The sequence below is a fragment of the Danio rerio genome, chromosome 5 (assembly GCF_052040795.2).
Source record: "Danio rerio strain M-AB ecotype USA chromosome 5, GRCz13ab, whole genome shotgun sequence".
In the NCBI taxonomy this organism is placed as follows: Eukaryota; Metazoa; Chordata; class Actinopteri; order Cypriniformes; family Danionidae; genus Danio; species Danio rerio.
The window spans coordinates 30,099,341-30,111,631 of record NC_141025.1 but is presented as its reverse complement, the minus strand read 5'-3'; the positions used below and the strand labels follow the sequence as shown (position 1 = coordinate 30,111,631).

General features: G+C 35.4%; 1 protein-coding gene across 1 annotated transcript in view; it reads left to right on the top strand.

The window, feature by feature from the left end:
- Positions 1-12,291, top strand: part of whrnb (whirlin b) — a 112,285-nt gene that overhangs the window by 57,253 nt on the left and 42,741 nt on the right. The window contains exons 4-5 of the mRNA XM_087253551.1: positions 1-209; positions 7,074-7,113. Coding sequence (XP_087109677.1) covers positions 1-209; positions 7,074-7,113 — 249 coding nt within the window. The remainder of the gene's footprint in view (positions 210-7,073; positions 7,114-12,291) is intronic.

Genomic DNA, 12,291 nt, shown 5'->3' with positions numbered 1-12,291 from the left:
GTAGGGGATCAGATTTTGGAAGTGAATGGACGTAACTTCCGGAGCATCTGTCATGATGAGGCCGTTCAGATCTTGAAAAATTCACGCCACATGCTGATGACCATAAAGGACGTGGGCCGACTGCCTCATGCTCGCACTGTGGTGGATGAGACCAAATGGATCCCCAGCGCGCAGATCGCTGAGAGCTCAGCCAACAGCAACAGCCAGAGGTGAAGCTTCAGTACACTTTTTTTTTATTAGACAGTTTTCTTTTTTCTTTCAGAGCTGAGGAGTTTTAACTGAGCTCTCAGATATGATTCATTTAACCCACATAACACATTCAAGTCTGTTTTGACCCAAAAGAGATATATAAAAATTCACAGACATGAATAGTTTTTAGTAATGTAATGAAACCTTACAAATGGGGATGCACCGATACCAGTATCTTATATCGGGCTGATAATTGGTTAAAATACTCATATTTGTATAATACATGAAATGCCGATACCACAGACTGATACCACTCAACAGTAATTCACTATGTGGATGTGATTTGTTGTCCTACCTGACTTCAATGTCTTAATGTATTAATTAATGTATCATAATAGCTTAGTCCAGGGGTGGGCAAACTTTGTCCTGGAGGGCCTATGCCCTGCAAAGTTTAGCTCCAACTCTAATTAAACACACTTGCTTATAGATTTCTAGTGATCTTGAAGACACTGATTAGTTTGTTCAGGTGTGTTTGACTAGTGTTGGAACAAAACTCTGCAGGGACACCGGCCCTCGAGGATCAAGTTTGCCCATCCCTGGCTTAGTCCTTATATACAATCATTTATAAAATACATTATTAACGAATCTATAGGCTACTAAAGAATAAACCGAATATGCAGTAAGATCCTAATTATCACAGCGTAACAAGCTAGCGCTCATTTTATATACAAACTATATATATATATATATATATATATATATATATATATATATATATATATATATATATTTTTTTTTTTTTTTTTTTTTTTTTTTTTAAGTAATGGAAAATTGTATGTAAAAAAAAATCTAAACTATTGTATAGTAGACTACAAGCTAAATAAAAGCACCTTGTCAGAGCTGAGCATGACTGCAGTCACCACACGTGTCTGTTACCAGCTTCGGTAAAGATCAAATAATCTATACATGACAGAGAACACAATCTCAATAAACACTTGATGCTTGCTGTCAACTAAGCCAGTGGTCCTCAACCACTGGCCCGCGGACCGGTACTGCTCAGTGGATCAATTGGTACCGGGCCATTAATTATTTTATTTTAATTCATTCGAGTCTGAACAATGTTTTATTTTTAAAGGCTTTTATTTTGAAAAATGACCTTATTCTCTCACTTATGTCTCAGTTACTTGAGTGCCCAAATGTAACCCACATTAACACAGTAACGCTAATTAACAGACGTCTTTGGAAAGTTTCTTTGCTAAGGGGAAATGGCCCTGTGAAGGACCCGCAAACTGCCATTGAATGGATCCGCAACCCATTTATAAACAAATCAGGTAAATCCAGCATGTCTGTGTAAGAAGATCAACTGCTGGAGATTGCAAATGACGGTGGCCTTTCAGGGTCTTTTCTAGTTCACGCAAGTTCGTTATGTCCAGTGAAGGTGCACACACCTCACGAAACGGACAAGGCTTTTACACTTGACACTCTTGCGAAGGCTTGACACGCTTGCACCTTCCAGATGCACTGAGTTAAATGAATGCCACAAACACACCGCAATCAACTTTACCTTATTCCATAAAAGGTGGAGCTGATCGTGGTGTGCTTGTGGCATTCAAATATGCATATATCGGTAGACTAATTATCTCATACAAAAGCGGAACACCCAAACACTACCCCCCACACACACACACCCACCCCCCGGTCTGCGATAAAATTTGAAAGGCGCAGACCGTTCTGTGGTTATAAAAAGGTTGAGGACCACTGAACTAGGCTACATTATTTAAGGGCATTCGTTATGACATTTGTTATCTATTTTAAATGTATGTTTTCCTGCCAGTTTGATGCACGCAAACTAAATTGTGGCTAATTTTACTTACAGTATTAAACACATCCTCACCTGAACTCACTGCGAGCCAGTTTGATGCACGCAAACTAAATAGTGTTCTAATTTTACTTACAGTATTAAACACATCCTCACCTGAACTCACTGCGAGGGAGATAGAGAAAATGAAGGCTCATCAGCACTGAGAAAAAATCAGATGCTTAATTTTTTAAATAATGACATATTAATAATATAGCAAATAGACCTACAGTATAGGACAGATGTTTGTGATACAGTAATTTACAGTAGCACATTAATTAAATTTTATTTTCTATGAATCCATTCACCCGCACCGATGTGTAAGATGGGCTTGAACAAAAACATACACTTCATATATTATCGTATATACAATTTATTATGTATTGTAATTCTAATGTATGTTCTAATGTATGTTCTGTTGGTCAGTTATGTACAAAATAAACAATAGGAATGAATAACAGAGGTGAAGTGCTTCAAAACATGTCCACTATATATCGTCACCTTAGAATTATAAGGTTCTATCTGCGTTCTTTTTTTGAGATTTTTTTTGAGATTTTGAGATATTGAGCTTCAAAGTTTTTGCATTCCATAGCAAACACTATACGTGTAACATTTGTTTTTGTTTTTTTAAATAAAAAGTCTTAAAATGTAAACAACTTATAAAAAACATCCCATAATGTAAATAAGTTGTCATTTAATAAGAATATGTCAATGACTCATTTTTGACGAAAAATGTGACGATATGTTTCAGCACCAATACACAAACTGGTTTGTTAAATAAAATAATAAAATAAATATAATTAAAGCAAAAATATTCATCAATTTAGAGAAGCCTATAATAAACTGTTGGTAACACTTTATTTTGATGGTCCATTTGAGTATTAGTAGACTGTCCGCCTAATATCTGTTGAGACTGCGTCTTCAACAGACATTTAACTAACTATAAGAAGACTATAAGAGCGGCCAAAACTAACCAAAACTCAGGACTATATACATGACATGATTAACTATATGACAAACAGGAGTGAAAGCCCAGTTGGAACTAATGAACATTGAAAAAAGGCGGGAAAACAGAACAAAGGAATCACTTGATGAAAACAACAGCACATGGAACAACATGAAATGGGGAAACTCAGAACCTGACAGACACACAATGAAAAGTATTGAGCTGGACAAGTAATGTCGATACTCTAGATCAGATACTGGTTTTGGGGGAAATAAAATAGAAAATACTTGCTTATATTATCTCTGGATTTTCGATAAAGTCTCAGAGTGTGCTAGATCTGAAAGTCCTTCAAACACTAGATGAGTTGTTTTGCTCAGAAATGATGTGGCTTTCTATAAAGAGCCATTTTTAAAGATTGTTGTTTTTCTGTCCTATATTCTAAAAACCTTTGAATAGCTTACATCTGAGCTGTTTTCTTCTCAGAAATGCTGTGGAGCACTGTAGGAATAGAAAAAAAAGGTTTCAATTTACGATTGCATGCTAGGAGGTGAAATAACAGTATAAGTGTTTCCTTCCTTCCTCCTGCATACTGAAATTTACTTTAAGTGTCATTCATTTTAATTGGTGATTATGAAATAAAATAATCTGAGCCGACAGCGTTCAATGATCCTTTACCTAATGTAATTTTAGACAATTATGTGGAAATTAATTCAATTCTTTCCATTACAATAATAGCTGCACTTAGGTGATTTTTCAGCTTTCCTCTTAAATTTAGATGTGGTCTTGCTGCTTTACTTGATTATACTCAGGTCAGTGAGTCCAGTCATACAGATGGTGGGTCTGAAAGAGTCTCTATATATAGCAGTGAGATGATTTTAAAGCTAGATGTAGACACTATTGTTAGGTGATGTGCTTTAGGCAGTGACGGTTGAGATGTACGTATGACATGCTGGTGGGTTGACAGTAGACGATGACTCACAGTAGAATGTCGCCTCTCTTGCTCTCTCAACGGCTTAAATGGAAATGGGCTGATTGGGATCTCTGGAGGGTGTGCTCAATTCTAAAGTGCTCCACTGGAAATCCGGCAGGATGCTTTTTAGTTCTGTACTTTACTAGTCTTGAGTTCTAAGATCTGGGAAAAACTGCTTTTTGATTACTGTTGTAAGATTCCATTCTATCGGCCCAACGATGGAATCTGATGAATGGTTGAAGGTTAATGCCTTGAAGGTTGAAGCCTTTTCTAGCTGGGGTTCATACAGTCATGGAAAACCTGGAAAAGTCATGGAATTTTGACATGGCATTTTCCAGGCCTGGAAAAGTTTTGGAAAAACAGAAAAACCACAAGGTTTTCGAGAAATCATGGAAATAACATTTAAATTAGTCGTTTAGCAGACGTTTTTGTCCAAAGCGACTTAAGCTGCAGTTACACTAGAGCTTGTGCTGCAAAAATCTGTCGCACAGTGCTGCGAAAAGGAGTTGTTTTAAACAATTTGATTAGACATTAATTCCTTATTTTAGATGATCTTATATTGGTCTAACACAGGGGTGGCCAACCCTGTTCCTGGAGAGCCACCGTCCTGCAGATTTCAGTTGCAACCCATATCAAACACACCTGCCTGTAATTATCACGTGGTGTTCAGGTCCTAATTAATTGGTTCAGGTGTGTGTCATTTGGGTAGCAACTGAAATCTGCAGGAAGGTGGCTCTCCAGGAAATGGGTTGGCCACCCCTAGTCTAACACAATCACGTGATGCAATTTCACTGGTAAGAATTCACCAAGCTTAAACTTTCAAATGCAGTGAAATGCGAAACTTGTCGCATCTGCTTGTGCTTCTGGTCTGCTGCATTTGAATGGAAATCTCTGGAGCGAAAAGTGCAGTGTGATCGTGGCTTTACAATAGAAGTAGTTTTACCTACTATTACAAGTTTAACAAACTATTAACATCATCTAAAATGAGTTTGACACATATCTGTATACTGGAATGGAGGTTAGTTGTTTTTACTTCTTTTCTTAGTCAAAAACATTCTCACATAATTAGTGCTGTGTGAGCATGATCTATTTTACATAGATATAAAAAATAAATTGAGACTAAAGAGATTGTTGCGTGTTTTATGCTGTAATAAATTTAAACGTTCATGGTTTTTCTTATGATTTAGACATCACATAAAACATTAGGTCAAGTGCTGAAAAAGTCAGAGAATTTTTGTAGTAAAAATGTGTATGAACCATGTCTAGCACTTTTGCAAAGATTTGTGTTATTTATTATTAGAATTTATTTAATTTTTTTTTTTAATTTCAACAATTCAATCTGACTCCAATTCAATTAGACTGTATTTCTAGTTAAAAAATGGGTCACATTTGTCGTTAATGAATCTATTTAGAGTTTTGATTTTTATCCGATTTTTATACGTTCATATAACTGAAGAGTATGAAGAGTATATAACTGAAGAATTCATGCAGGGTATACTAATAGGTTTCAATTACGTGGTTCTGGTGATGCGCAAAATTCAAATGGAGGCAGAAAGTAAAAAACTGGATGGAAAATATAGAGGAAAGTCTGTATTTTTGCAATTTATACCATATTTCAAAGAAGATAGAAATAGAAAATAACCACGTACGATGGGCATGATCCTTATATCATGAAGATGGCAAAGTTTTCTACTAAACTAAAATATGTTTGCCTGTCGAGGCAGTAGACAGCTGCTGTAAGCTATTACATAAAAAATATATATATATATTATAGTAGGCTAAGTACTATAGGGTTTTAAAGCATACTTGATTTAAACTGTCGTAGTAATTATATGGTTATGGTACAAAACAACTGTAGTAATAAACAAATTATCTAATAGGCTATGTTTTTACAATTATACACCATCACACAGTTTACACTAACATTACAGTATTTACTTCAGTTTATCAGTTTACTATGCTACAGTATTCGGTAACATTCATTAACAAAAAGCTGTACAATACATTATACACTTTACTATGTATGTGTGGTTCAAAAACATATTATATTACTATAGTTTTTCCATACATAAAACGTTAACCCTTCCAGACATATACACGAAAAAACAGATGAAAGCACATGAAAAAGCATGGATGCATATTCTACATTGTTATTATTATCATTATTATATATATATTATACATATATTATAATATATATATATATTAGTGTATAGTAAACAGGTCTCTACAGTAATAACTGTATAGTGCTTGCAACGGTAGCACTTCAGTCAGTAAACTTACCGTCATATATATATATATATATATATATATATATATATATATATATATATATATATATATATATATATATATATATATATATATATATATATATTAGTGTATAGTAAACAGGTCTCTACAGTAATAACTGTATAGTGCTTGCAACGGTAGCACTTCAGTCAGTAAACTTACCGTCATAAACAGTGCTGCACATCTCAATGTTATCGTTACGGTTGTTTATTCTGCCAAAACGCCAGTAAAGACATGGATTATTACAAAACAAGATGGAGATTTTGAGAAGTGTGGTGGTGTCTGTATCTGATTTTTATATAACACATTAACATATAATACACATAGCTAGGTAAATATATAACAGTTAGTGCTGTCAAACGAATTATCGCGTTCAAAATATTTTGTACACATGATAATAAATACATATTGAATAAATGTTTATTACATGCCTAGATTGAGAAAATCTAGATATCCTTGAGCTGTCCTTTCCTGTTCATGCTCACATTTATTGACATCATTTGTTGTTCATAATTGCATAAGTTTTGTCTAAATGCTCATCTGCTTGTTTAGATTCAGATGGCAACATTCACACTTATTCAAATGAACTGCAAAGAGTTCATTTTAATCAAATCAAACATACCAGCTGTGAGTCTTGAATAAAGTCACCACTCATTTTGTGATAAGAAAATGCTATTTATAACACCCCCAAATGAATGACTCATTCACTTTAAAAAAATCAGAAATATTTATTACAGAGAGTCTTGTAAATATAGAAGTTGGTTAGTTCAAGCATTAATAATTTCCTTCATTTAATTCTCCTCTTTCTCTCTTTACAGTATTCTGTCTGTTGATGTCGGAACAGGAAGTTTAGGGAAGGTAAGGCACAAAATGCACAATTCACAAACCTGATTTTTTTAAAATATGGTTGACTTTGTAAATTTTATTAGAATGTCTAGAATTAATTTTGTCTTTTAATATACCCATTCAAAGCCATTTTATGGGTTTATTTCCAAATGATGAGCCTATTTTACACCGCTATCTGACATACATACTCTTTCTTTGCCATGTACCTATAGATCAAAGCAATCATGATTTGTGTAAGACAATCTCAGTCCAAACACAGTCACTCTGATTACACCAAATGATGTGTTGTGGAAAAAAAGATTCTGGTTTGCAGAATATTTTCTAAGATTCCAAGTCAAAGTTCTTAAAAAATAACAAAGTCTGAGATCTCCAAAGTCTTTAGGAAAAGCAGATTATTGTTACAGCATCAGTAACAACAGAGACTGGTCTTTTGAGTGTCTTGAGTATAGGCTAGCTCACAGTTTAAATACACTTCTTTGTCTTATCACTTCACCCAAATTTACACATTAACACACCTCCATTAGCTTCTCCACTAATGGTATTCTAAAAATCCCAGGTGCATCCTAGCTAGTTGAGTAATTTCTTTACCACCAACAGAATCTTAGTTTTTTAGGAGTCCTCCCCATGACCATTTAAGGTCTTTCCTTCCTACTTCAACTGTGACAAAACAATGCTCAGCAATTCATCTTGTTCACTGTAGCTTGAGCTGTCAACTGTAAGCTTCAGCTGAAGTTCACCGGCAGTTTTAGGGTCATCATATTTTTGAAGTCATTGCAACTAAGCGTGGGCGCATGTCTGAGTTCACAGATATGTTTGGTCATGAGTCGCACATGAAACTGATTGCAAGTGCCCTTATGATCCTACTTCCATACATCTACTCTCTTTGTGGTATTCAATAGATATACATAATAATAATAATAAAATCACTCAAATAAGCATATAAATGAGAGTAATAAATTCCTCAGAAATACATCAAAACAATGAATTCATCAAAACATAATGAATTCCTTATTAGATGTAGTCAAAAAAAAAAAAACTTTTTAACTTGAGTTTGTAAATTATACATGACATAATTTTGTATGCATGACAATGATTTGTATTTACACCTACATGTAAAAACTGTCAAAAATTCTGTATTACATATACCAGAGACATAGCTGGTACTGTAGATATATACACCAGATATCACATACAGACCCTGATCATGCGTCAATAGCACCTCCACATTTGTACAGTGCTTCCAGGACATGATGATTGTGAGGGCGCAGGTAAGACGCTATTTTTTAGGTAAAACCATTAATTGCAAACTGAAATAAATATTATTTGATTATATGGTTTGGAATTGGATGTTTTATGAGATTATTTCCATTTTTTGCATTTATTTTGTCTTCAAATAAAGAATTTTGCAGGATCACCAAAACTAGGAGGTCTGACATACCACACACTACATACGCACATGATGCTGCCATTTTCAGAGATTTCCATATTGAGGTTTACAAACTAACAATAACTGTAGCATTTTCAACAAAATGTGTTTTCAGTCCCCAAAACACTGTTGTCTAATAAACAACAGGAAAAACACACTTACAATGTAATGTGAAAGTGTGTTTGAGCATTGAGGTTATCGCTGTTGTGTAAACCCATCACCACACATGCATTGTCTTTGGAGCTTTTATCTGATAGTGGTTAAAGGGTTGTCTTTGCACAGCTATAAGGCTGTGATCTCTGCTTAGCTCGCACACATCACTCTATTACTGAGTCCAAAAGAGAGCTTAGAGCAGACAGACATCAAACTGCTGTGATTGTGTGAGGCGTCTGTCTCATCTGCTGAAGTCCGGAAGAAACACTTGTATCCCGCTGGGCAAATCAAAGCTCTCTTTGGGTTTGAGTGGCCTTTCCTGAGCTGTGGAGAGCACATGATGTTTATCACCATGGATGGAGTGATACTTTATCCACGGTGACTAAATAATGGTTTGAGAAATATGACAGGGAAATTGCTGAATTTTAAGGGTTTTTATGTAAGATTGTCACTTATTTAGTTCAATCTTTCAAAACGAGCTTTTGAAGTGAATGGCTTCCTGTACTGGAAATGATTATGGCATTTTATGACAGGATCTTGTAACACTCTCCTGTTGCTTTTCCCATCGCGCACATTCCGAGGCCGTTGGCACAAGTGCAAGAATTGTGAGACTCATTTTTGTTCAATGTGACCTACAGGATTGACAAGGATCTTTACTGAAGGAGTGTTATAAGGGACGAGCCATTATCTTTAGCAGAGGAATAGATGTGCCATTCAAGAAATGTGGAAATATCGCCGCACTTGCTTATCACTCACTCACTGTGTTTAACTAAGAAGTAGGATATCTTTACGGTCATGTTGAGCTTGTAGCTATATATAGTGTGTATTTTGAAATGCTATGGTGGAAGGTTTTGGATTCTAAAATGTTGATACTGTACGTTTTAGCAGTATTGCCATGACTATGTTCAATGTTTTAGTATAAATCTAAATCTTTAGTAAATAAACTTTTTGCACAATTCTCAGCTGTAAAGTATTATGCATACAAATAAAAACAGTTACAATTACTTTAAGTTATTAGTCAAATTAAATAACAAATCTGAGTTTGCTAAAAGAAAAAGTCAGAATTAATGATAAATGTTGCATGTATTATGTGAAACACAAAAGATGTTTGAACGACACACACTCACCGGCCACTGTATTAAGTACTCCTTACTAGTACCGGGTTCGATCCTCTTTTTTTCTTCAGATCTGCCTTAATCCTTTGTGGCATAGATTCAATTAGGCACTGGACATATTCCTCAGAAATGTTGGTCTATATTGACATGATAGCACATCCATGACGCAAATTTTCCATTCCACCACATCCCAAAGGTGCAATTGGCAAGAAACCAAGACACCAATCTGAGATAATTTACGCTTTATGACATGGCAAATTATTCTGCTGGAAGTAACCATCAGAAGATGGATACACTGTGTTCATGAAGGGATGGACATGGTCAGCAACAATACTCGGATGTGGCATTGACTGGTACAAATTGGTACTAATGCACCCAAAATGTGCCAAGAAAATATCCTACACACCATTACACAACCACCAGCCTAAACCGTTGATACAAGGCAGGATGTATCTATGATTTCATGTTGTTGATGCCAAATTCTGACACCCAGTGTGGTCTTCTGTTGCTGTAGCCCTTCCGCCTCAGGGTTGGATGTGTTGTGCATTCAGAGATGCTCTTCTGCATGCCTCGGTTGAAACGATGGTTATTTGAGTTACAGTTGCTTTTCTATCAGCTCAAGCCAGTCTGGCTATTCTCCTCTGACTTTTGGCATCAAGGCATTTGCGCCCTCAAAACTGCCACTGACTGGATATTTTCTCTTTTTCAGACCATTCTCTGTAAACCCTAGAGATGGTTGTGCATGAAAATCCCAGTAGATCAGCAGTTTCTGAAATACTCAGACCAGCCCGTCTGGCACCAACAACAATGCCACGTTCAAAGTCATTTAAATCACCGTTCTTCTCCCTTCTGATGCCTAATTTGACCTGCAGCAGACCTGAGCATGTCTACATGTCTAAATGCATTAAGTTGCTGCCATGTGATGATTAGAAACAATGCATTAAGGTGACATTGAATAATAAAAATAAACGTGTTTACCTAAAAGAAAACATGAAGCATTTTTATAAAATGTCTGAGTGTATTTATGTGCTATAATTAGGCCCATTTTAATTTTTTGCCAGTTTGTACGAAACTGGCTAGTTCTGTACATGTTTCCACCTCCAAGCAAATGATAGACTCCAGGCTACTCACACATCTTTTGTAAAGAGATAGGAAAGTGGCTAACAATGGCCTCTTTTTCTGCATTTGAGCTATAAAGCAAAACTTTTAAAGCAATCCAACAGTTTCCTGTGCACAAACTTATGTTTAGAATCAGATCATCTTCCTCTCATGTGCAGAGCTGTGTTTTATTTTATTTTTTCATATATGCTGTAAATGTTTGTTTGAATACATTTTACCTTGATAAGGGTGGACTGTAATGTCAAATAATAAAGTATGCATTGCACAACACATTACACTCACTTTTTGTCATTATAATGTGGAGACAACTTTAAATACTTCTTTATATGTCAAACAGACAAAATGTCAGTAGAAACCACAAGGGCTGGCAGAGAACAGTGTGTTTGGTTTAGCTCTTCAATGGATCGGTACCACATCCACTCCTGATTCAGCCCCAGAGAGGGCCAGGGAAGCAGCAGCCCATTAGCATTTAAAGAGACATGAAGCTGTCACAGCTCACAGTGGACTGAGGTGTTTTTGACATGATAAAAGAAACCACTTAGAAATTGAACCAAAGTAAGATGTAGACTTTTTATTTAATTGTGTAAAAGTTGATGTCACTTTTAACGTGCGATATAAATGATTGTTTTCAGTAGCATTTCATGAAGACAGGTAGGCTGTGGTGTTTGGAATGCAGAGGCTCTATTTATCTATGTATTTATTTAAACATGAGTTTGTTGAGGTCAGAATATTTTACTGTAATATTATTAATCCTGAATATCATTAATAAGCCACAGTGTATAACATCAAAAAAGTGCAGTGCTGGGATGTCAAGAGGAGGAGAGAGAAGAAAATCTCAAGTGTCTGTTCTAACCACTAAACCATTGCTCTGGCTCATATTCAATTCATTAACTATGTAAATGAATAAATTGCTTTTTTAATGTTGCATGGCAAACAGTTTATAAACTCACAATGAATTTTTCAGATAAATCTAGATTAAAAGCTTCTCTCAAATTAAGGCATTGATTTTGTTCTAGAGCAGCGCCTGTGTATCCTCTCACAGTAATCAGCTAGTTCATAATTGTGGATTGAAGACGGGGCATAGTAATGCATCGTTATTCAGATGATTACAGTCATAACTGCTTAATGCCTAAACAATTGCATTTGAATGAGGACAGGGAGATGGATTCAACAGTTAATGCTGAAACATAAATTAAGCATTTATTTGCTAATTTGTTGGTAATCCTTGTGCTGAAAAACCGAACGACAACATCTGTAATCAAAGTAGATTTATGCTACATTTAAACTGCTGTATTGTTGTTTAAACACAGCCTCTTTACAAGAGACTTATTCGCATCCATGCTGGCATTTTCACAGTGTTTTAGAAATTATCCTCAC